Raw genomic sequence first — 23,998 nt, 5'->3', positions numbered from 1 at the left:
ATGTTTTTTCTCTGTGATTATGCTAGGAACACGTGCACTTAACCCTTGGCACTTCTCGTAGCGGAGTGAATTTGTGGAAGAAACTAATCAAATGGAATTTGCAGCACCGGCAATAAAAGTGTTAGAGGATAAATGCAGTTATTTTTAAAAGGAGAAAGAAAGCACACAGAAGCCAGGAATCTTTATGCAGTTGAACAGAGTCCACCCACCCTCCACCGCTGCAGAAGAGGCTGCTGTAGAAAAAAAAAAAAGCAGCAAAACACTAAAGCCATAATGACCATCCCGTGTGTCTCAGAATCATTCGAGAATAATCTGTTCCAAAGAGTTTGGAACATCGCAGTGGGAGACGGCCAAACTCCCTACCGTTATTAGATGAAACCCCAACTCAAGACTGTCATTTGTCGTCAGCTTCCCGGTGACCTACTGAAGTTTGAGGGAGTTGAAGTACATATAGATTAGCTGACCTTTCTTCTGCTAATACGTTCAGGTTGCAAGCTTCGAAGACGGCGAGTGAAACGCCGGAGTAGTTTACCTCTCTCTGTGCTCGATTCTAATGAACACCGAGAGTAATTCATCGGCATCGTGTTAGTCATTCGTGCAGGTGCCTGTTCCAATTGCTCTTTAGGCTCGCCGAAGCAAAGTCTAAGAGTCCAATAGTCATTAGTGATTTAGTCTTAACAAGCTGTTACTACTTGCTAGCTTGTGGTCAAGAGTTTTGGTAATTCACGCTCTGGAACTCCCTACTTGCTTCTGTATTTTCTCCTTCCTATGATTAACTATCGTCATAAAGACACATGAAGAAAAACTGGGATAGAAATATATTTACATCATCTATATTAATTTTATTTGTGATTATTTTCTATCAGTATTATTACATAAGTTATGTATTCAATAAGATAAGATCCTAAAGAAGTTATGAATCTTATTTGTCCATGCCTCAAACCACCCAGGATGTAGCAAGTAAAAGACAGAATCACAAACCTACACAGATGCAGTATGGTCACTAGTGTTACCAATACTTGAGTGGTGTGACCTGCATTCCCTTTGATGCCTAACACGTCAGTCTATCACAACAACCTTCAGGCCGTGGCTGCCTCCTTATCGCTTCTTGCTTCACACAACAGGCAGCAGTTTTAACAGTATTACCACAATGTTCTGACGCATACAGGAGCAAAATATGAGTGGAACATTCCACCATCTTGTATTGATGATAGGAGAGGAAATAACTGTTCAATGGAAAAATGAAGTAAACTAAACTGAAAATGCACAATAGCCCTTCTATTACACTGCCAATGCACACAGTTCTGAAGATGTGGCTGTTCACTAGCTAAGTTGTAGTATACATATGCTCATCTAATATATATTTAAGTTTCTAGCCCTTAAACTATGAATCACAGATCAATCAAACTGGTTACAGATAAGACAAAGCATTCCAGCATTTCTGAGCTGCCCCAGAGTGGTGACACCAAGGCCCAGTGTGGCTCTGTGGCCATCTTGCCTCCACCCTCACAACACAAAGCAACTCAAGCCTTGAAACACTAAAGAATGTTACAATCAACATCCAGATGACCTTGGTAGATTAGCTGTATGATAACAACAATTAATAATAATAATAATAATAATAATAATAATAATAATAATAATAATAATAATAATAATAATAATCTTATACATATCTGGCCTCCTCTCAAGCTAGTGAGGTGGCACACAAAACAACAAGAGGATGCATAAATATAATCAAACTTTTATAAATTACTAGATTTTTTTTGCACATTTTATCAAATTACAGTTTTATGCAATTAAGAATTTATCACAATCCAACAAAATACTTTACTGGATACATCTTCCTTTCACACACATTCACCCCTTGATGCATTTTGAAACTTCATCTTTTTTTAAACACTTTTATGTAATTTCTGGCATTCTAAATAAAATAATGTTTTTTTTTTAATATAATCTTTGTTCATCATTATAGTGACATGGAATCATGAGGTTGCCAAGGTAAGAGGTACCATATAAAAAATGCAAGCTAAAAGTAGGTGAGGAAGCATCTCCTTTTTTGTGAGGTAAAGGAAATGATATCTTGACTCACTGAATAGTTACCACATCTCCTTATGCTAGCACACACACACACACACACACACACACACACACACACACACACACACACACACACACACACCAAAGCACATTCATAAAAGTCTGGACATCACTGGCACATCACCATTATATATCTAATCATGTAGTAGCCAATAAAAAATTATAATTTCCGATTGCTATCTAATACCAATTAATATTTTGTCACTGATCAAATAGGAACAATAGTTTTCAATAAACCCTTACTTATAAACAGCAGAGTTATATCATATCTATATTATGTTTTAATAATTGGTTTGTGATAAACTACAAAAAAAAAAAAAAAAAAAAAATCAACTCAACAGCTCCTCCAAATATATCTTCAGTCAGCCAGTGTCTTACAAATGCCAAAACAAAAATCATCACTGTACCACACAAAACTGAATTCTGAGAATGCAACACTAAACAAACAAACAAACAACATTCACCAAGAAGCAAATCAGCACATTGAGTACAAAATAGAAGTCAAGATTATTCAAATCATATCAGTCAACCATTAGTATACTTTTGTGTAATTGTGTAATATATATATATATATATATATATATATATATATATATATATATATATATATATATATATATATATATATATATATATATATATATAAAAGGAAGGCAATGTAAGATAATTTCAGCACAAGTTTTAAGGCCCTTAGTCAAGTTAATAGAAATCAAGAAAGCACCACACATCAAGGATCATATGGTGCACAGTCAAAGGAAAAATGGTAATGAAGACAGACAATGAAAAACAATGTCACAGGGAGACAACTTAAACAGAAATTTAATTAAATGAATAATCTCATCCCTCATGTTATAATAACCCCAACAGCAGCCCATAACCATCTCCTCAGGGGCTCTAGTGTGACTGGTCCCATAACTCAACTCCACTATAATATTTGGTCTCCCCTGAACACTACCGGTTGCAGACATAACATTTATCATCACACAAGGAAGCTTCTACTCATGAAGACCTATACACAGTTCCAAATCAACTTCAATTGTTTAGTTAATTTGCAATAACAGTACAAGTTCCATAGTTACAATAATGGCAGAAAAGAAAGTAAAAGTACTGAAGATGGTGAATATTAAGCTGCTAATATTACACAGTTCCACTTCTCAACATTCATTTAGAATACATTTCTTCCAATTCTTATACAGTACAATAGTAAATCTATTTTGTACTGAGCATTTAAATGTGGCCCCTTCAGGAGTTCGGCTTTCCACTGTCGTACCAAATCTACCTGCACCATGCCTAAGATGATCTTAGAATACTGTTACCTTCAATTAATGATTCTTTATTGGCCTTTTCTTCTAATATAAATTTTTTTCCATCATAAGTTCTTTCTCATGACTGCAAAGCACACGAGGATGTGTGGCAGATGCAGGAGGGGAAGTTTTCATTTGCAGATGATGACCAGAAGTGACACTGGTTGACTGCCTCCACCTAAGCTGTGATGTGCAGCCATGGCTGGTCACTGTATGACCTTACCATTGTCAGAAAACACCAGTGTCAAGTGTTGCAGTATATACACTAAAATCATTGCTATTGTCCTCAAAGAAACAAAATATTGATCTTTATTAAAGACAGCCATGTATTCAGTGAACTTGAAGCAGTAGATAATTATCAGACAGAAAGATGACTACTGAGACTAATGTGGCAGAGCAATGGGCAAGAGAATACCCACAGCAGCCACACCTAAACACTCAGTACAAAATAATTTTATTATGTATATATACTTATTGATTTGATTTCCTACTCATTCAGACAGAGAACTTTGGTCACATTTACTGCAGATATGGATACAGCTTGACTAATCATATGCATTTACATCTATTAATACTAAGATATTACTTCAGGAATTGATGCTAATGTGATTCATATAACAGCAGATGAATACATGTCTTGCAAAAACTTCCAATCTGTTTTACTTTATGAATGCCAAGATGCAGGACTAACAGAGGGAGCTGAATTATCTAAGATTGTGTATGAACCATAACATGGACTTTGTGAGAGTAATCCTTAAGTTGATGTGTTCTAGGAAACATATCTTATATTTTATTTTTGCTTAATCGTACATAATGCTTTGGAGAATAATTTGTTTTCTATACATAAAACACAAATGGTATTCATTATTAATAATTCTCAGAGAACTCTGAAATCAAAGTATTTCCTCTTAGGTTTCAAGATGATCATCATCTAAATCGACACAGTGCAATAATAAACATTAAGTGCCACAATTTTCTAGCTATGAGTGCACAACAATACAACCTACAGAGTAACCACATAAAACAGCTGCATAGACAAGATCAAAGTAACTATTGGCTACAGTAAAAAAAAAAAAAAAAAAAAAAAAAAAAAAAAATCAAATCAGTCAGATAGAATATACCTTTTAATCTTGATACAAGACAACCAATGCAGTACCTGCACTGTTCATCTTCAGCACACAAACCTGAGCCTTTTAATTCCTGCTGGTGGTAGAGGCATCTGAACATTACATGTATTACTGGCAAAGTCTGGCTCAGATATAAACTAAACTCACTAAAAAGCATTAATTTCAAAAATAACAATTCAGTATAAAAGCATGACACTGTATAGAGACACAATGTCTTATCTTATTCCTAGAGCCATACAGAAATAAATTAAAATTGCACATTTACTAAAGCTAAAACCACTCATTCATTAAAGTATTTCTTATCTCCAATTGGCCGGATGTTGACAAATCTGGTAGGCAACAAAACACTGAAAGTTTACAAGAATTCAATATTTTTCAAGCAACCTTAACCAGTTCTGGATGAGGTTACTTGTGGCTTTGTACAAAATAAAAAAAATGAGGAATGGTCCTTATCACATCACCACCTGAACACCCTTCCATTTCTGCTTGCTGAAGCCTTTGGTATTGTTGGCTTGTCACCTAAAACATTTACCTTTCCTTTCTTTGATTTACTATTTAAAAATTAATATATATTAACAATGATTATGCAGTTAAATGTTTATAACAAATTAAGACAAAAATTCCAGTGGAAATCACTAAATAATAGGAAGATGCTACATCCTCAATGTTATCTAGAAATAAAAAAATAAGTTAAATTAAATTTTTTAAATTAGAAAAAAAGAAAAGAAATGCAGATGACCAAGACCAACATGAGACAATGCTATTGCACAGGACCTGAAGGAAGTAGCTGGAGAGAAAAAAAAAAAAAATGGAGTAAGTTTGTCAACAATGATCCTCACAACCAGTGTGGAAAATAATAAAACAAACCACCTATCCAGCCAGGGACAGATAAACTGGCAGCCACCTGTGAAACAAGAGACTCATCACTGTATAGTGAATGGCCACCATTTGAAAATATGAAACAAATGGAATCAAAACAATTTCCTTACAAAGGAAATTAATGAATGGGCTTTCAGTCCACAGTCCTTGACTCAATGAAAGCATGCACCAAATTGGAGGCTTGACTTCCCTCCCACTATACTGCTGATACAGAGTAGGATGAACATGAACACACATCAGTGGAAGAAGCCACAATGGGCAATATATGTATCACTTTGTTAAGATATCACCATAATCAATGATTGCACTTGCATTTGATTTAGCGTATGATTTCTTGCATGATTGCCTGGCATTGTCATAACCTGATTTTTCACTGAAATAGCATCTTGTGGTCCTAACATTCCTTACTGCTTACTCTCCTAATGTATTCAATTATCTTTGTGTAGCTCAGTCATACTTGAATTACTTGGAATTCAACAACTCTCATGAATGCATAAAATGCTTTGCTTGTTTATACTACACCACTGCGGGTTTAAAATTTAAAATTTGTCTATTTTGAAATAAAAAATCATGAAAATATAAGTAATAAATGTTCAAACTTTAAATTTTTCACTCAAAAGATTACATTATTCCCAGCAAATAGTATTTTCTGACCAGTCACTTCTAGGAATCTAAGAAATATTTTCCCATCAGCCTTGCCTACTTTATCTGAACAATTTTTGCAAAAACATGTAAACTACTAACTATAAAAAAAACAGTCAGTGGTATTTAGTGTACACCTTGTACTGTTAATAACATAACTATGTACTAAATGAAAAATAACAAATATCTAATATTAACTTAAAAAGATCTATTAAGGTACTAGTATCCGAGAACATAATGTTAAAGCTTCAAGAGAATCATAAACCATTAACATCACCAAGTTTTCTACACACGGAGGAAATCCTTCATGCAAGTTAGAAGAGATTCTGCTGTTCTACAAGTCTCTTGTTAGGGTGTTAGATCCCATAGGAATTAGTGTATGAGATTCTTTGCAAGAATATTACGTTTGGGTAAAAAAAGGGAGTAAAATGGGAGTTCTGTAGCCTGGGGACATATCATCACATATTGCAGTTCAATAATATAAACTAATGCATTGTAATACAACCTGTATTTAAATTTTCTAAAGTAACAAAAATTAAGTACCATTCATCTCTTTTTATGCCATAAATCAAAAGGCAACATAGCAGTTTTTATATAAATTTCCTTAGCAGCTGCCAGGCACAGACATGACTCACCACTCCCACAAGCTCCAAGAAGGCCAGCAGCACACACCAGTAAAAAGGATGGCTGCTCCACTCACACTCAGTCATCGAGCTCCTCCATGCGGCAGCGCACGGCCATCTCCACAACCTCCAGACTGGTGTAATCCAACTCTTTCACCAGACACAGAACAGCAGACAGTAAATTTGCATTCTGATAAAAGGAGGAAAAAACAACACATCAATACATAATACTTATTATACCATGCAAAGTTTTCTATTTTGATATTTATTGAGCCTCCTCAGTTTCTTTTCAGTCATGCAGAGACCTGTCAAACCTCTTCAACTCACCCGAGTCTTTGGTCTGGCAGGGTAAGGTTTGGTTGGAGAGGAGCGTTCTGATGTCACAGATCTGGTGGCAGAGTCCATCTGTTGCTCTGCCTGTCGGTATGCATTATCATAGTTTTGCTGCACTGCTCTGTTTTCCCCCTGCTGTAAATGAAGAAGGTAATAAAATAGAAGGTTAATAAATAAGTATAGAAATGCCATTACAGGCATCTCTAATACTCATCCACTATGGAAATATCAGCATAAGTAACCACAGAGAAAAGTTTGCAGGTATTTTTTTACATACACAGCTATTATAATCCCTGAAGTATCAAAATTCCTCTTGGACATTCCTTCTTCTTCACATTCCTTAGTGTAATGAATCCTCTGAATCTTTTTGGCTTGAGACAAATTATGACATTTTCATTTACTGAGGATTAAAGCATGCTGTCTGCCTCCACATGAAACACATTAATGATGAACATAAATGAAAGCAACAAAATTCAACTTCATCTACATAACTTTGTCAGGTTCTCTTTAATTGTCAACCTGAGGACTTACATGATAAATTTTATAAAAATTTAGTATTCAGCAAAACGAGATTCAACATAGCGCTCACTCTGGCATAGCGAGGCTCCTGGGACACTGCTCTCTGCTCATAGGCTGCAGGGGAGGGCTGCTGCACCTCAGAGGGTGGTGAAGCGTACCCATAGCCATCCCCACGACTGTATGCACGCTCACGCTCCTCAACTTCACACTTCATGAAAAACAACAGACTGTTCTCACGTCTATCTTAACAGTAATAACAGTAGTGCACAGAGAAGATGTAATTTCAATAAATATTTATTGATACTGTTAATGGTTTTGAAATACAAGTGAAATCTAAAATAAAGTGCATCAAAACATCAAGCAGTTTCATCAGTCTCTTCTTTTGTTTTAATTCATGCTTTGTTATTCAAATTATAAAAAAAATCATATGTCCCTACTGAAATCTCACCGCTGTGGTCAAAAAAAAAAAAAACTGACTGAGGGATAACTTTCTGGTCATTATTTGTGAAGAAGAGAAGACAAAATGTTACTAAAATTCATACTAAAATTACTCCTGTTAAGAGGAGTAAATTAATAATGAACATCCTACCTACTGTCTGTATGAAAAAGAGAAAGCAAAATCCCATCAAAATGTATAGTAAGAAGAGCATCCCTACAAGAACTGCCAACTTGAACTCACCCATCGGTGGTCTCGTGGCTCCTGACTGTAGCGCCGGCTGTCAGGAGAAAGGTAAAGGGCTTTAACAAACTGAGCTTTGGCTATAAAATTTACATAAAAATGGTCCTAAAAAGATGTTAGAAATGTATCAATTTGGTCAAAGAACATAAAACTACTTACTCAGCACAGCTTCTGGTTAGACCATGTTGAAATGAAAGATGTGAAGTTTCTACAAGCATTCAACAGCAAATATCATAATCAGTTAATTTTAATGACTGTCAAGTGTAAGAAATAAGGGAAGATATGCATATTTTCAAAGCTGTTAAACTGCTCTACTTGTCATCAGCAGAGAACACATTTTTCTTTGAACATGTAAGTTATGTTATTCTTTCACTCATTAAACAGACTACCTATACTTCTTTCTTCTCTGTGACCATACATTTCTGATAATATATTATCATAACGAGGAAAAATATCCTTCCAAGAGGATGATCATAACAAGTCTGCAGTTCTACCTTGCGAGTATGATTGCTTCCCTAACAAGTAAATAACTGCACACCTCACAAACTTCTCTTTCATAATTCCTCTCCTGCTATACCCTTCTATTTCATCATTATAATTATTATTAGGTTTCTATATGCCTATTTATGATGCTGATTGTTAAGAATCAACAAGGGTGGTTTTGTCCTAGGGACATAGGCTGTGTTTCTCATTATCCAAGTGGTGATGAGGATTCATATATTTATCACATTCAGAGAAAGAACATTAAAAAAATAAATAATCAATAACAGCAATAAAAAACAGATAAGATATGAAAAGTTAGGATCATAATAAGTAAATAGGTCATTGCCATACAAGAGCTACTAAGACACTTATTCAAACATATACTTTATATCAGATTGGAATTTTGTCACAATCTACACAAGTACAATGTTTGAGGAAGTGAAAAAACGTGGGAAGACACAAGTGATTTCAATGGCTTGACTGATCCACTATGATATCCTCCATTTCCAGGAGCTTGATGCCAAGCTCCATATACTGACCAAACATCATTTGGACTTTCTTTACAATAAGCATGATCCAGATGGTGTTGGAATAATCTTTGCCAGAAATTTGCACAATCAATAGACAAAGCAAGAATCAGTGAATATCTGTCCGCAGGTCCGCTACTGCTTTGGTGAAGAATTTGATGGTAAAGCAGAGAAGGGTCTTCAAAAGGTTTTGCTAAAATAAATAAATAAATAAATAAATAAATAAATAAATAAATAAAAGCAATTCAATTATACTATTTTACTTGTAGAGGCAAATCTCTAAGAGAACCAGAAATGCACTCTGTCTCCTGCTGTCTTAATTCTACAGAAATCTTGCTCTTTTATAACTGGCACATAAAAATAATGTTAGTAGATCTTTAATTTCACAGAATAGCTGTGGTAGATGTGGTCTAGCTTTTAAAATGGGTTGAAGTATTGAAGAAAACACCGTTTCATGGCTCCACTGGTAAGTGAATTGATATTCATGGAGTAAAACTTCATAATGTTCCTAGGGAGACTGGCAAACTCCAAGGTATGTATTATCCTATGATACTACAAGTACATGGTTACCTGTTATAAATCTAAATCCTAGATGGTGCATGTACTGAAAAAGTAATAATAATAATGATTCATTGCAGAGCTAATTACTAAAAGATTATATATATATATATATATATATATATATATATATATATATATATATATATATATATATATATATATATATATATATATATATATATATATATATATATATATATATATATGCTCTCAGGGAACTTTGATCCTCCAAATGTTGCACAATTGCTGCATTATCATATAGAATAAAAAGAAAATCACACACTCAGCACATTCATATCAAAGCAGTCATACCTATTTCTTTTCACAAAACACACACAATAAGGAAGGTTGGCACTGAAATGGCTGGGAAAAAATTAAGACATCAATATGCAAACAGCAAACAAATACTACCACCAACAACCACCGTGCCTGGCCAGTCACCCGCCACCGCCAGGGGGCTGGTGCTGCGGCAGGGCGTCATGCAGTCACGGGTCCCATGCAGGAGTGAGGTGGGTGGGTGGGTGGGTGCAGCAGTCACCATGCACGACAAGGGTGTACTCACTGAAGGGGGCATTGTGGGTTGTTGTTAGTGGCATTGTTGTCAGAATTATCTGGGGTGGGGGGAAAGTTGTTAGTGCCGCTGGTGTACCTGGGAGCCGTGTCCTCCCGGCTCAGGTAGTTAGCATTGCGTGAGTCGAATTCATAGTCAGCATTGTGAGTGCAAGAGGACTCAGGTGATGTAATGTACCCGCGTGTGTCTCCATGGTTCTCCTCGGCAACCATCTGGCTGTTGCGACGCGATGGACTCTGCAATACAGGAGGGAACACTGCAGTAACTGAACATATTGTGACAACACCAAGTGGCACAGAGGAACTGGTAATATTCACCAATCATAAGTTTATTTTTTCTCTCACTTCCCTCACTCTCTCTTTATGATGCTATTAAAGTCTCATTTCCTGTAGCTTCTTTACCTTTGCGTGAGATATCAAAGACACAATCTCTACCAGTTTAAATTATTGTTACAAGTTCTGAGCAATATAAGATACCACACTACCCATACACATCAAAACATAATAATTTGGGAAGATTCATAATTTTTGTTTTCACTGTAAAATGAGCATAAGGGATTCAGTCTCAAAAAACAAAATCTAGTAATCAGAGGAGAAAACTGCATTCCATTCACACCCTTCCAATCTAGTTAGTCAATTACAAATTATCAAAATTTCTCTGAATCCATATTATGAAATCTGCAATATATGCATTGCTTAAACATTAAGAACTAAGAAACCTCAAATATAGCACATCCCATTTTCCACTCGCACAACTGCAGTCTTCCACAATAGTTCTAGCACATCCTACCCATGGAATTAGCATTTCCATATCTGTTTAACAATAGCATTAGAAATATGTCAAATATCAAAATACTACAGGACATCCCTTGTGTTTCACCAAACTTTTGTTTTTTAATCAAACCTTATCTCATTTGAAAATTTGTTGCTTAGAAATGAGGTGGCATGCCTGTGCCATACAGCAGACATGCAAGATTGTTAAGAGACAAACACCCAAATCATACATGCCTGTAGATTCTGATAAAATATGCCTAGGAAAATTCATGATAATATTACCTTTATGGCACACACTTATTTTACAAAGAAATACAAATCACTCATACTACAGGTAAAGATGGTAATCCTTGGATCACCAACTCTAGACACTTAAGTGAAAAATAAGGAGTAGTTAGTTATCTAGACATTTTAAAAACAGCCCACCAGTGTTCTCCCAAGCAAAAACAACACCTGCCAAACCACTGCAACAAAGTGAACCTGTGATAGACCTCAGGAGAAATCTATTAATAAGTTTGAGGAGACAAAAGATGATGTTAGTAGAAAGTGTTTTAGCAATGGCATTAGTGAAGACTGAACCAGTAGTACCAACACCAGTGGCAGCCTTAGAGAGGTGACTGGAGAGTGGCAGACCTGTGGCTGGTAGTAAGACTCCTGGTGTTGTCTCTCCCTGCTGTCAGCTTCCCGGTAGTAGTGACCATTTGTGTTGGCGTTCTGGTAACCACCTGGTGCCTGTTATTACATTAGTGCAGTAACTTGCATGATAAAGGTAAGCACAGAGCATTTATACTTTAAGAGATTATAGACCACAGCATAATAATAGGAACATTTCTTATTACTAAAAGCAAGTGAATAATACTAAATATAAAACAGCAAAGCAGTATCAGTCTGAGCTATAAATCTTCAATATATTAGAAAAATTTCCAAGGTGTTTGACAAAAACTGTTTAAAAGTACAATTAAGTATTATGCAAAAAAGAAGACAACTGCATACTCAAACACTTTAAGGAAAAGGACATTACAAGACATTACACGAATTACTAGTATTAAACACAAATACTGTAAATTATTTTTTGTCTGAACCAGAAGGTAAATATACAGATGCTGAAGCTTTCAAAGTTTACATGAACTTTTCACACGTTTTGCACAAATAATTCCTAGTGATTATATTCCACTGGTCAGGAATTCATCTGTTTAACTCTAAATGAAAGTAAAACATTTCTAACATAAATATTTTGTTTAATCCCAGCCCAGGTCGGTCTAATTGTTTTGAACACTTGAAGATATTGGTTTAGATAAAGAAGGTACTGCATTTCACAGATACACAAATAATTCCTTAGAGTAAGAGTTTTTCCTTCAATCTTTGATTCTGAATCTCCTTGTGATCAGTAATGAAAGTGAGATTATGGTGCAAACTAATTTATTAATAATAATCAACACTTATTGTTCATGAGCATTTTTATCCACACACACAGAATAAAGCCACTCATGGGATTATCGAATGTCTAAGGTTCAGAAAAAAAGTAATTTTACTGTAAATGTGCTAGTAAATAGAAAGATTGGCACCCCAATGACAAAATCTTCAAATCTTTGTTACTAATCACTGGAAAACTTTTACAATGAGAGCATCCACATCTAATATTGAGTTATCTAAAAAAAGACCATTAATTCAGGTACATTGGTTGCTATTTGTTACACACACTCCTTATATCTTGAACATATGTGCATGATTATAAGATTCCAACAGTGATGTGTTTCCTATCCTCAACTTAAAAGTATTTAAAATAAGCTGCACACATCCACTGCTCATGAGCTCAGTGGTCAAGTCTTTGGCTCTCACTTGGTAGACTCATTTTCACACTTCCACTGAGCAGAAAGCTATGCTCCTCCTTCAGCAAGACAAAGAGGTATGTGATGTGTGAAATGTCACTGTCTTACCCATGAATTGGACCAAACGAGCTCTACACTGTCACTGGAAGAATATAGCTAGCAATCATATGGCCAGCTCATGATATTTATGTGGATGGGTGAATCTCACACACACACACACACACACACACACACACACACACACACACCTTAACATACAAATATATATGTGTATATATATATATATATATATATATATATATATATATATATATATATATATATATATATATATATATATATATATATATATATATATATATATATATATATATATATAAATTAAAACTCTTTACTGGACTGTTTTAATGGCTTCTAAGATGAATATACAAACAATTTGAAAAGATCTTCCTCTAAGTCAGGTTAAATAGGAACAATCACTTTTCTGATAATTCAATCTCATTATTTTCTCTTTAAATTTTCTAATAATAGTAACTTGAGTTTCACTTTTAATTCTGAATGATCAGTTTCTTTCCATTGGAATGGTATCATTCTAATAAGGAAACAATACCCTTGAAGTTTTAACAACACTGTGTGTGTCAAACACCAGACACAATACAGCTGAGACGCATGTATGATATCTAGTAAATGCTAATTAGAGAAGTCTACAAACATTAAGGACTCTTCTAAGATACAAGATCTGAAACGAAGCACACATAAGCAAGGCTTGCTGAAGAAGATGACTGGACACTGTCTAGGTGGTTTCAGAGGCAGCTGAAGCCCAGATCATCCTGACAGCATTGACATTTACCCACAACCTATTACCTATAAGCTATTTCTGTTTATGAGACATGGGAAGAGACTAACAAACAAGGTACCCATATGAGCTTTTGGAGTCCCACGTGCCAGGATACAGAAGCACACTGTCAACACGTCTGACCTACTTGATGACAGTGCTGGTTTGTGTGGCATGTCTTCTCATTTTCCCTGTGGATCTCACAAAGACAGCATGCAGACATGGGAAGCCCCTCCATGTTAATAAGCTGGTGACAGAACAGGACTAGCTGGTGCTATGTTAGTTTTTTTCAACAAGAATGATGACACTTGATCCAAGGACAACTCCAAGCAAGCATGTGTGTGGCACCCTTGGCCTCACCTGACTGACGGGGAGCCTCCTTGTGTACTGCGTTTGTCCTATTGAAGAGGTTAACTGCTGGTGTCTCTGCTGACTTGTTCTCCTCCCTCCATAATACTGCTGCAATGTATACACCGCCCACCTTGTACCTCAACTCTTGTCTCCACCCTCTTCACCCTCAGTACCTCCCTTACTCCCTCATGTGCTATTTGGTCCTGGTGTGTGACTACTGCTTTGTTTTATATCAGGTTCAGCACATGTTTATTTTTTTTCCGGTTAATTTTCACTGTATACAGAATTAGTAAGCACAGTGAGTTAAATGTTTAACGAAGTGCCTGATCAAACAGGAAGACTACATATATATATATGACTTGTTCAAGTATTTTAAAAGAAATGTTACATCATTATTTGCAATTCAGAAATCCCAGTATATTTACAGCATCAGTCACCTCCACCTGAATGTGTGTTTTGTTTGTAACTAACTGAAGACAAACATGATTAAGTACAAGAGAAATTCTGGAAATAAATACAAGTGATAAAATATACAGGATTAGTCAGATGCATCTGACTTAGGATCACTCAACATGGTTACAACATTTCTGCACTTTAAACTAAAGATACCAACTGATCTGCCAGCATGTCACCCAAGCATCTATGCACCTTTCTTTACAAAATCCATACAACTAAATCGACCTCACAGATACTCATACATGACTATACTAGCTTATCACATTACACTAAAATTTTCTTACATAAAGATTACATGAAAAAGCTTAAGATATGAAAAGGAGGGAGAGAAAAAAAAAAAAAAAAAAAAAAAGACCTCAACATCACACTCATACACCACCACATGCATAAATGGATGCTTCTAAGATTCCCTGATGCACAAGTTGCAGAAGAAATGAAGTCCAATCCTTCCTCCTGCATGGAAACAACCCTAGGAGTGTGAGGTGAAGGAGAAAACAGGAATCAAGTTAGTACCTGAGGCGAGGATCCATGGTTGGAGTGTTGGGAGATCCTTCGTTCGGAGTCGGATGCAGCGTACTGGCCATAACCCTGCTGGCGGCGAGTGACTGGCTGCTCATCATCGTCGTCGTACACATTCTGAGAGTATTCATACCCGTCATCCAAGGACTGCTCATAGACATCCTGCAACATCCCAAACATCTACAGATCTGCTGCATCACAATTTGCTAGATGTTTAAAAAGTTCTGAGTTACAATTGAATTTACTTTCATTAAAACTTGGATTACATGTAGAAATTATGAATTTAAATTAATTTGAACAAATAGCAAATTGTTACATTACAACTCTTATTCTATAAATATAATACTTAACCTAAGTTTTAATATTTGCAGAAATGAGGGAATCATAAATGAGGGCAGCAAAGGAAGTTCGTCAATAATTATTAGTCTACAGAAAACATGATGATACTAGAAAAGAAGGGGGCCATTACATTACTTCAAACTAAATCAAGACTGAGAAAATATATGGAAAATTCACTCAAACTGAAAGCCATGCAAAACTACAAACTAAAGTACAGAGATAGGTGCACTATAAATGAAATTTCAAGATACTGCAGAGATACAAAGGATACAGTAACAAGGGTTATTTTTCGAACTACAATATAATACACGCTAAATGTAAATCACTGAAATTGTCAGTATACAATGTAAACAATACAAGAATTGTGAATATTAAAACAGAACATAAGTCAGGAAAGAAGTGATTCAAAAGATATGAGGAATTTGTGCTTAGATTATAAAAAGCAAAATAATGACTACACCCTAAGAAATACAAACGTATCATATATACAGAAAACCCCTTATATTTGGCTATACATATTTTATGAGGATTTTTATAATGTTTTTCATACTGTCTAGACATATGCAAATGTCTCTGCTTTTCACATGTTTAAAATACAAATATAGTTACATTCACAATAGGTCTGATGTGTGGAACATTACATTTACTGTAGAACAATTAAGGTTAGCATGTGGAAAATTGTATTCCTGCGCAATGTTACAGGTAATGTTTATTTAATTCCCTTTCAATGACTAGTATTTGAGAAGTTTCAAACTTAATGATTTATGATTGTATTGGATAAGTATCTCTGTATTGAATGCCATATAGTAGGGTTTTACTATACTATGATATTAAAACATTTAAAATTTGTTGTTCTATTTTGGATTTTTTTTTTTCACAAATTTCACTAGTTTTAATACCCTTCACTTTTACTGTTTTCATACTTTTCTTTTTACAATTTTGCCACCTACAGCTTTTTTTGTACATATCAATTTTACACAAAAATACACTCAGAAGGTCTTGTCTTTTTCAGTGATTAATATGAACTTCAATTCACATTTTAATGAAGTATACATGGCATACAGATAGTACCTAATATGATTTCATATGTCACTTGGGATAAATAAGATTTTGTTTTATATCTATATGCATTGTTTTTCTTTCTTGCATGATCTTTCATTTCAGACTGGATTGTAGTTTACTATGAATCAAAACCTTCTGAGCGACCTATTCACCTTTTGCTGTTTTGTTTAATATTTGCCAATCAAATAAAATTCATCACAATTTTTTTTTTTTTTACACAAATTTCTGTACAAAAATCTACACTGGGTTCATGGTGAAGTGAAAAATCTATGTGGAGAATTAATATCAAATTCAAATGCAATACTGAAAGTCACACTATTTGCCACAGGAAGAGAAGGGGTTAAGAGAACCTATGTAGATGACACCTGTGGAGGAGTAAGAGTGAAGGCAACTATTGGTGTTCTGTTCATAGGGGGGTACTCACCGGCCTCTAGGTCGGACATCACAACTCACTTCACTCAAAACAGCTTCTTTCTAACCCAAAAATATTCAGACTTTACAATATTTGTTTATCCTAACTAGTATATGATTCCATGTAAAAAGTATCTATGTAGTATTAAAATGAAAAACAAGTGGATTATACTTTAAGAAATTATATAACATAAGTATAAGAAATTTTTATAAGTACTATTTAACTGAAAAAAAATTTCTCTAGAACAAAATAATGGGAAATAATAAACTGCACAAATAACTAAATTTCCATTTCTGTATTCAAGATGCCACTAGACACTAAGGAACAACAGATAAAATGCTTGATTCTGAAACATCACTGCAATCAACTCTTGCAATATGGCACAGTATCCAATGGTGCTGAGTAAAACTAGCACACATGCCCATAAGAGCTTGCATGCTCATTCTGGCATAAGTCTCCCTCAAAATCATGGCTAGCATGCTGTTGTCTTTTATGTGAGAATTTACAAAAGTTGAACTGTATTCATGCTTTTACTTGTGTGACATCTCACTTGTTTGTGAAAAGGCTAAATGTATATAAAATAAAGGTTTTGGTCATGGAAATTAAGCAGTAAAACAAAATGTAATACAAAATGCAATTTTCAGGACAATACTGAACTGTGAAAAAGAATTTTATGAATATACATTGACAAGTCACAAAATGTGAAGAACAAGGGTCTTGGATATAACACGAGCTGTCAGGATTTTGAAAAATGCCAGTAAATAAATCATGAGGTACTTTTCATGTCAAAGTAACTAGTGCTTCTGGTGATTTCATATGGTACACAGTTCAGGTGAATATAACAAGAAACATACCCTGCTTTTGCAATGCTGATGTCATGTAGAAGAAAGACTTGGAAAAATCTTCCCTATGATTCTTAAAAACAAGAAAACTGGGCAAAGAACCTATTACACAACACTGAGTGGCACCTTCATATGAATGAATGTTAAGCTAACAAAGTATTACATAATTAGATGGAATGCTTTTGAAAACTGCACACCATCTTATACTTTTTAGTGAGCTTAAGCAACACTAAGACAAAAGTTAATTGCAATACAGAGTTCTGATAGTGATCCTTTAGTTCATCTATAAATTATGTAAAAGCCTATAAAAACCTACTAGCTTATTAGCAGAGAAAATATTTTCAACAATACCAATGCTATGAATAACATAACTAATATGGATCACAATAAAACTCATAAGTTCTCCTAATAATCATGGTCACCTCTAGAATGAAATCAAAACAAGAATTACAAATATACAAAGGTCACATATACATGCCCTAGTTCTTTATAATGGATGAAATACCTTCCTTATTTAGAACAACTACCACATAAACATATAGGCTTCCTGAACAATACAACTCAATAGGAAGAACAGAAGGGGCTCCTACCTGCTGAGAAGGCCGTGTTGGGGTGGTGGTCTGGGAATATCGTCTCTCGGAGGAAGGAGGGGAGCAGTCAGACAGGCTGCTCCCTCCTCCTGATTCACTCCTAAGGGACTCCCCCACACTGCTGGATCGTGGCATCTCCCTCTCCTCCCCGCCTCTGTGGGAAGACGATGCCTTGACAGTGTGATGTACTTTCATGTAAACACGAGATGGGTTTATATTCAGGAGAGATAAAAAAGAAAAGGATCTGAACAAAGATATAAATGGCTTATAATTATGCAGATTGACAAATTCTAAACAAAACTGAGAGAAAACAAGTAAACAAAATTCAACGTATATTTTGTAACTCTATAACTAGATTTTTACTTCATTGATCATGCTAGTCATTTACAATTTCTTCATTGTAAACTGCATAATGTCAACATGATTACATAAGAAGAGTTTACAGGGTCTCATCCTATCTCACCTGTCAGCTGGGAGAGGAATGCCACACACCATGGCCTTCTGCACTTCCTCTGAGTCCACGGCCACATTGTCCAATTTCTGCAGGTGTGGCAGTGCTCGAAGTACGGTGAGGCGGTACCTGTAGCACCACATACAGGCTTGAATACCTTACACAACAAGACTGATTATGTAGAAGCACAATTCCAACTGTACAGTCATGGTTAATAGTCAACTAATTTGCTGTACTCACTCCCACTGTATTCAGCACTTTCCCTCAGTCTTAAGTTCTCTAATTTACTAAGAATCTATCAACTGCCATGCTTTGAAGAGAGACTATTAGCAAAGTAGAAAACTTAAGAATCTGGAAAAGCACTGAACACAATGGGGGTGAACACAGCAGGTTGCCAGCCTTATGGCCATGACTGTACCATACAACACCATGCCATAAAAGGTTAAATACATAATAGAGAACCATTAAAATAATAACAGGAAACCAATTGTCAGCATGAAATGACTCGATACAAAGGCACAACTTTGCACAACTTTGGAATATTGATGCTATGTGTAGGTACTCACTGTTCAAATTCTGCACATGGATTATCTGCTAACCAAAGACTCTTGAGTTTTGGTAGTGCACGAAGGTACAGAACCTCATTGATATCTGTAATGTTATTTTTTCTAATGTACAGTTCCTGAAGGTTTTGGCAGTACTGGAAGTCTGCTAGTGTGTTGATGCGATTCACACTGAAATAAAGTAAAACTGTCAGACTATAAGATTACAGATGTAATCTTTAATTTTTGTGGCAGATTTCTATACTTGGAGTTGGGCCAAACAGTCAAGCTAGATAATGTAATCCATCACAAGTAATTACTAAATGGTTATAATTACTCACCTGAGCGACAGAACTTCAACGTTTGGCAGTTTTCTCACCACTGATACATCAGAAAGTTCACTTCCCCTGTAGAAACACACATCATGTAACATAACAATGCTTTGACGTATTACTTATATTACAAACAAGACTAGAAATGCATACGAGGTTGATATCCCAAGTATATAAAAGTTCAGTGAGATCAGACTCAAGACTGAGTTATTGTACATAACTGTACAATTTATAGGCTATTATCAGATGACTAAAGTTAATAAAAATAACCAGTAATATGATGTACACAAATTATGGATCCAGAACTACCACAGGATTAAGCTTAAGATTTTTAAAAGCCATATTTTTCAAATTACAATTTCAGCAATGGCTTTGTAACATTCCCATCAACTATGATCTCCTAAATTTCCCTTTGCTTCTTACTTTGGTCTCAATGTCAAATAGCAGGTGACAGCTTCAGGTTTTTCTTTTGCTTCACAACTTGGACAAGTAATATGTGATGGTTCCAATACACTGCAGCTTGAATCATTCTTGTAAGAATGGAGTATGATGTATCACATGTATATGACTGGTTTACCTTCAAGGTGCATAAATCACTCACATAAACAGACACCACAGAAGGACAAACTTACACTTTCACAACACATCATAACACTACTAGACATCAGTGTACAAGACATTAACTATAAAATGCTTCTTTGTATCATAAATATTTGAAAGTAGTCCAGCTCTCAGATAACAATTATCAACACAGTGATAATATAGACCTGAAGATCATGATGGATAGAATGGCGACTGGGAAACCTTGAATGTGTGTCCATAACCACAAGATGATCTAACTGGGCTAGTGACAGGAAGTTATAGTAATGGTTAAGCAACATATATGATACAAAAATACTTCCTGAGTAACATCTTGGTTTTTATCATCTCTTGTGGTTAGTATTCAGAAAAAAAAAAATCTTCAATGCATAATGAAGCACAGATACTTACATTTTACTTTGACATAATCTGATCTGTCACTGGTGCAAATCTTAACCCTGTATTCCACTTTTATCTGACATAACACCATTATATAGAGTTTTGGGTGACTACATGACTGGTACTTGCATTGTTATGTATATTTAAGGTTCTATGGCCAGCCGATCATTACTGAATACCCTACCCCTTTTCCTTCTGCATCTAACACCACCATAAAAGCAGTTAGATTTCTACATGCCTTAGATGAAAACTACATAGCTGCATTGTTACTTTGACATATTCCAAAGTAATCTGGTTCTGATCACTGCTGAATACCCCACACATTTCCTTTACTTGCACCCGACACAGCACCACCATAAAAGTACTGTTACCTCCCTCAAAACATGTCTTGGATGAATGAAACCTAACACACTGGTTACCACAGCACCTTGACAAGGCCATGATTTCCATTCACAGAACAAATATAGCCACGACTGCTGCAAATTACCATCATACTGCTCATTCTGCATCTATCAGCGCCTCTAATAAGTAACTGTGTAGGCATGAGTGAGTGAGAGCACGCATACACATCCTCAACACACACACACCTGCCCTCTCCTCTCGCCACTCTCTCTTCCACACATCATTTTCTCCTGCACTCACCAACAGTTGAGCTTCTTGACGTTGTGTATATCCGACCCCCTGGACCGGGCCACCACCATGTCCTCTGTTAACTTGACCATCGTGAGGAAATGATCACCAGAGACACACCACCGCTGCCAGCACCGCCACACCTGACTGCTCTGTTTACCTGCGCCCTCCTGATACTCCCTAAAAGGCGGTCCTGTTTCTCCCACGTCCTAACCTTCGATTCTCCTCTAGCCTTTTTGTTCCTGGTGTTGTCTATATGGGCATATGACTAATAGCTGGCGTATCTAAGCTAGGTGACATAATGCTATGTTATCCGGGTAGTTCAATTTTCTTGTCCGTTGCGATGTTGAAATGCTGCTAGCTAATGAAATAAATGTTAATGTGTGTGTGAAAAATTTTGTTTCTGTTGATTTTTTTTTTTTTTTGTGTGTGTTTTAATGATTTATTGAAATGTTTTATGTAGTGTATTATTTTGATACATTTTGTTTTAAGGTTGTACAGTGCCATTCAGGAATCAGACGGCGCGAGGGAAGCCCAGAGTCAGTGGTGTCCTATGAATCATTCCTGATGACGTTGTATGCCGCGGCACGGAACACTGGAGTCATTCGCTCACGTACACCAGTGCATGCAAGTGAATTTCAAACAACAACAATCATTCAGGTCCCAACTAGACTGTCTGATTTAACTACACCAATCTACCCTACCTGCATCATTAGAGAGAACTACTATATAATAAAGGAAGATATAAGTGCAGTTATAGAAAAAAAAAAAATGTAAAGGAAAGTTACAGCGTATGTACATCTGTGTATACTCCAAATATACGACTAAATAACAATAAGGGAGATCGTAGTTAAGACAAATCACGTTATTATTATTTTTTTTTACTATGATAAATAGGAAAAAAAAATGCAACGTCGAAGGAGACAAATGACCCGTAGATAAAAGTCATGACAGACTTTCTCCAACAAAATTCATTCTAGCCCTTAAACCTTCCCCCTCCCTCGCGTCTGAAGAATAATGGCTTACTACTCATTCATAACCTTTGCCCAACCTACGGCGAGGCAGTCTGACTACAGTACATTCCAGCCCTACCCATCCTATTATACGAGTAACTAAGACTTTACCACGCACCCGAGCTGTCTGAGTTCGCCTCACGGACCCTAGCCAACCCCGACACACCCTATTCAAGCTTGACAATGCCCCAATACATCCCATCCAAACTTGAACACCACAACGCACACTATATAGCCAAGCCTGATCACACCCCAATATACTCTATCCAAGCCTGAACACGCCCTAGCACACACTGTCCAAGTCTGACCACACCCAGTACAGCTTAATAAAGCCTGAATACGTCCCTAAATTATCCTAACCAAGCATACCATTTCTCCCCATCACACTCTAGCAAAGCCTGACCATGTCCCCTACTCACCCATGCTTTACACACCCTTCTTCAGTTCCTGTTTTTCCTTTGCGACACCGCTCTTTTCCAAAAACCTGTTATTTTGTGATGTTTTTCCTTTGAGACACCGCTCCTCTTTTCCAAAAACCTGTTATTTTGAGATGAAAGTCAAGATAAAGTAAAGTTAGAGCAACTTTAAGAAATTCTTGTATGCTGGTTGTTTTCACTGGTTAATAATAAATGTACAGATGAATAAATAAATAGATAAGCGAATACCGTATTGCGTTCAGGTGAAGAAAAGTAGAATAAGAGGAAGAAGAGGAAACAAAGAAACAGGATGATGAGAAGTCATAAGAATGAAATAAGAGAAACCATGAGAAGAAACAAGGAAATCATAAGATACGAGGAACATAGAAGGTACAAAAAGTAAAAGGGGAAACACAAGAGGTACGTAAAAAAGTTTAAAATACGTGAAGATACAATAAGTAAAAAAACAAGAGGAACCAGGAAAGGAAACAGGAAATGAGATGAGAAAAAGATTCAGTGGCCGGCGGAAGTCAAACACGAGGAAAACTTAACTTTCTAACCTTCCTTTTCAAAATGTATCTTCCCTAACAAGCGAAAGCTCACGTTTCATCTTCACTTGGAATCTGATTACGAGCGTTTCTCCCAGTTAAAACCTGTCACGACATTACTTACTGACAAGGAAGTTTACGAGTCACCATCAGTAATAGTAAGGGAAGGATGGGGTGAGGGTGGAAGGCTAGTGGGCGGAGGACGGGCGGGATCTGTTACGTGCGGCTGGACAGGTACTTTCACACCCACCGGCTCTCCTAGTCCTCTTATGCGTGCCCACTCCTCCTCCTACTCCTAGTCCTCCACTCTCCAGCCGTACTCCAGATATTTTGATGAGGTTGAGATCGCTTCTTGTCAGACTCCTTGTACGTACTTGTTTTACTGAGTGGATTGAAATTAGAAGTTTCATTAATGCACTGAGGATCTGTGCTACCGAAAGAGGATTACCTCGTGAAAGTTGTATTAGGCTTTTTCTCTTTTTCACTTTCTGATTGACTTTTAAGGGGGAATATTATTAGTGTTGGATGGTTTTCTTTTGCTTTCTTTTGCTCTTGCTCTCTCTCTCTCTCTCTCTCTCTCTCTCTCTCTCTCTCTCTCTCTGGTGGTCAGAAAAGAAGAAAAAAAGAAAATGATGATGATGATGATGAAAAAGAAGATGGTGAAGAAGATGACGAAGAAGAAAGCAACAAAAACAAGAACAGCAAGAAGAAGAACAAGAACAAGAAAAAAAT

General features: G+C 36.0%; 1 protein-coding gene across 11 annotated transcripts; it reads right to left on the bottom strand.

The window, feature by feature from the left end:
* Positions 1 to 827: 827 nt before the first annotated feature.
* Positions 828 to 21,528, bottom strand: LOC135115856 (uncharacterized protein F09G8.5-like). 11 transcript variants are annotated; one of them, XM_064032878.1, is made up of 13 exons: positions 21,302 to 21,527; positions 19,691 to 19,756; positions 19,374 to 19,541; positions 18,820 to 18,936; positions 18,357 to 18,510; positions 15,106 to 15,273; positions 14,146 to 14,244; positions 11,755 to 11,853; positions 10,340 to 10,584; positions 8,207 to 8,243; positions 7,598 to 7,735; positions 7,003 to 7,143; positions 828 to 6,865 (listed from the first exon to the last, which is right to left on the bottom strand). In XM_064032878.1, exons 1-13 carry the CDS (start codon positions 21,379 to 21,381, stop codon positions 6,755 to 6,757), a joined length of 1,623 nt encoding a protein of 540 aa, XP_063888948.1. In that variant the 5' UTR covers positions 21,382 to 21,527; the 3' UTR covers positions 828 to 6,754. The 11 variants fall into 11 exon arrangements, with proteins under 11 accessions (XP_063888948.1, XP_063888949.1, XP_063888954.1 ...); XM_064032879.1 differs by having other exon boundaries at positions 15,106 to 15,228; positions 21,302 to 21,526; XM_064032884.1 differs by having other exon boundaries at positions 10,526 to 10,584; positions 21,302 to 21,525.
* Between the last annotated feature and the right edge of the window lie 2,470 nt (positions 21,529 to 23,998).

Source organism: Scylla paramamosain, chromosome 30 (genome assembly GCF_035594125.1).
Source record: "Scylla paramamosain isolate STU-SP2022 chromosome 30, ASM3559412v1, whole genome shotgun sequence".
Lineage (NCBI taxonomy): Eukaryota > Metazoa > Arthropoda > Malacostraca > Decapoda > Portunidae > Scylla > Scylla paramamosain.
Note: the sequence above shows the minus strand (reverse complement) of the source record. Positions and strands in the feature narration are given on the sequence as shown.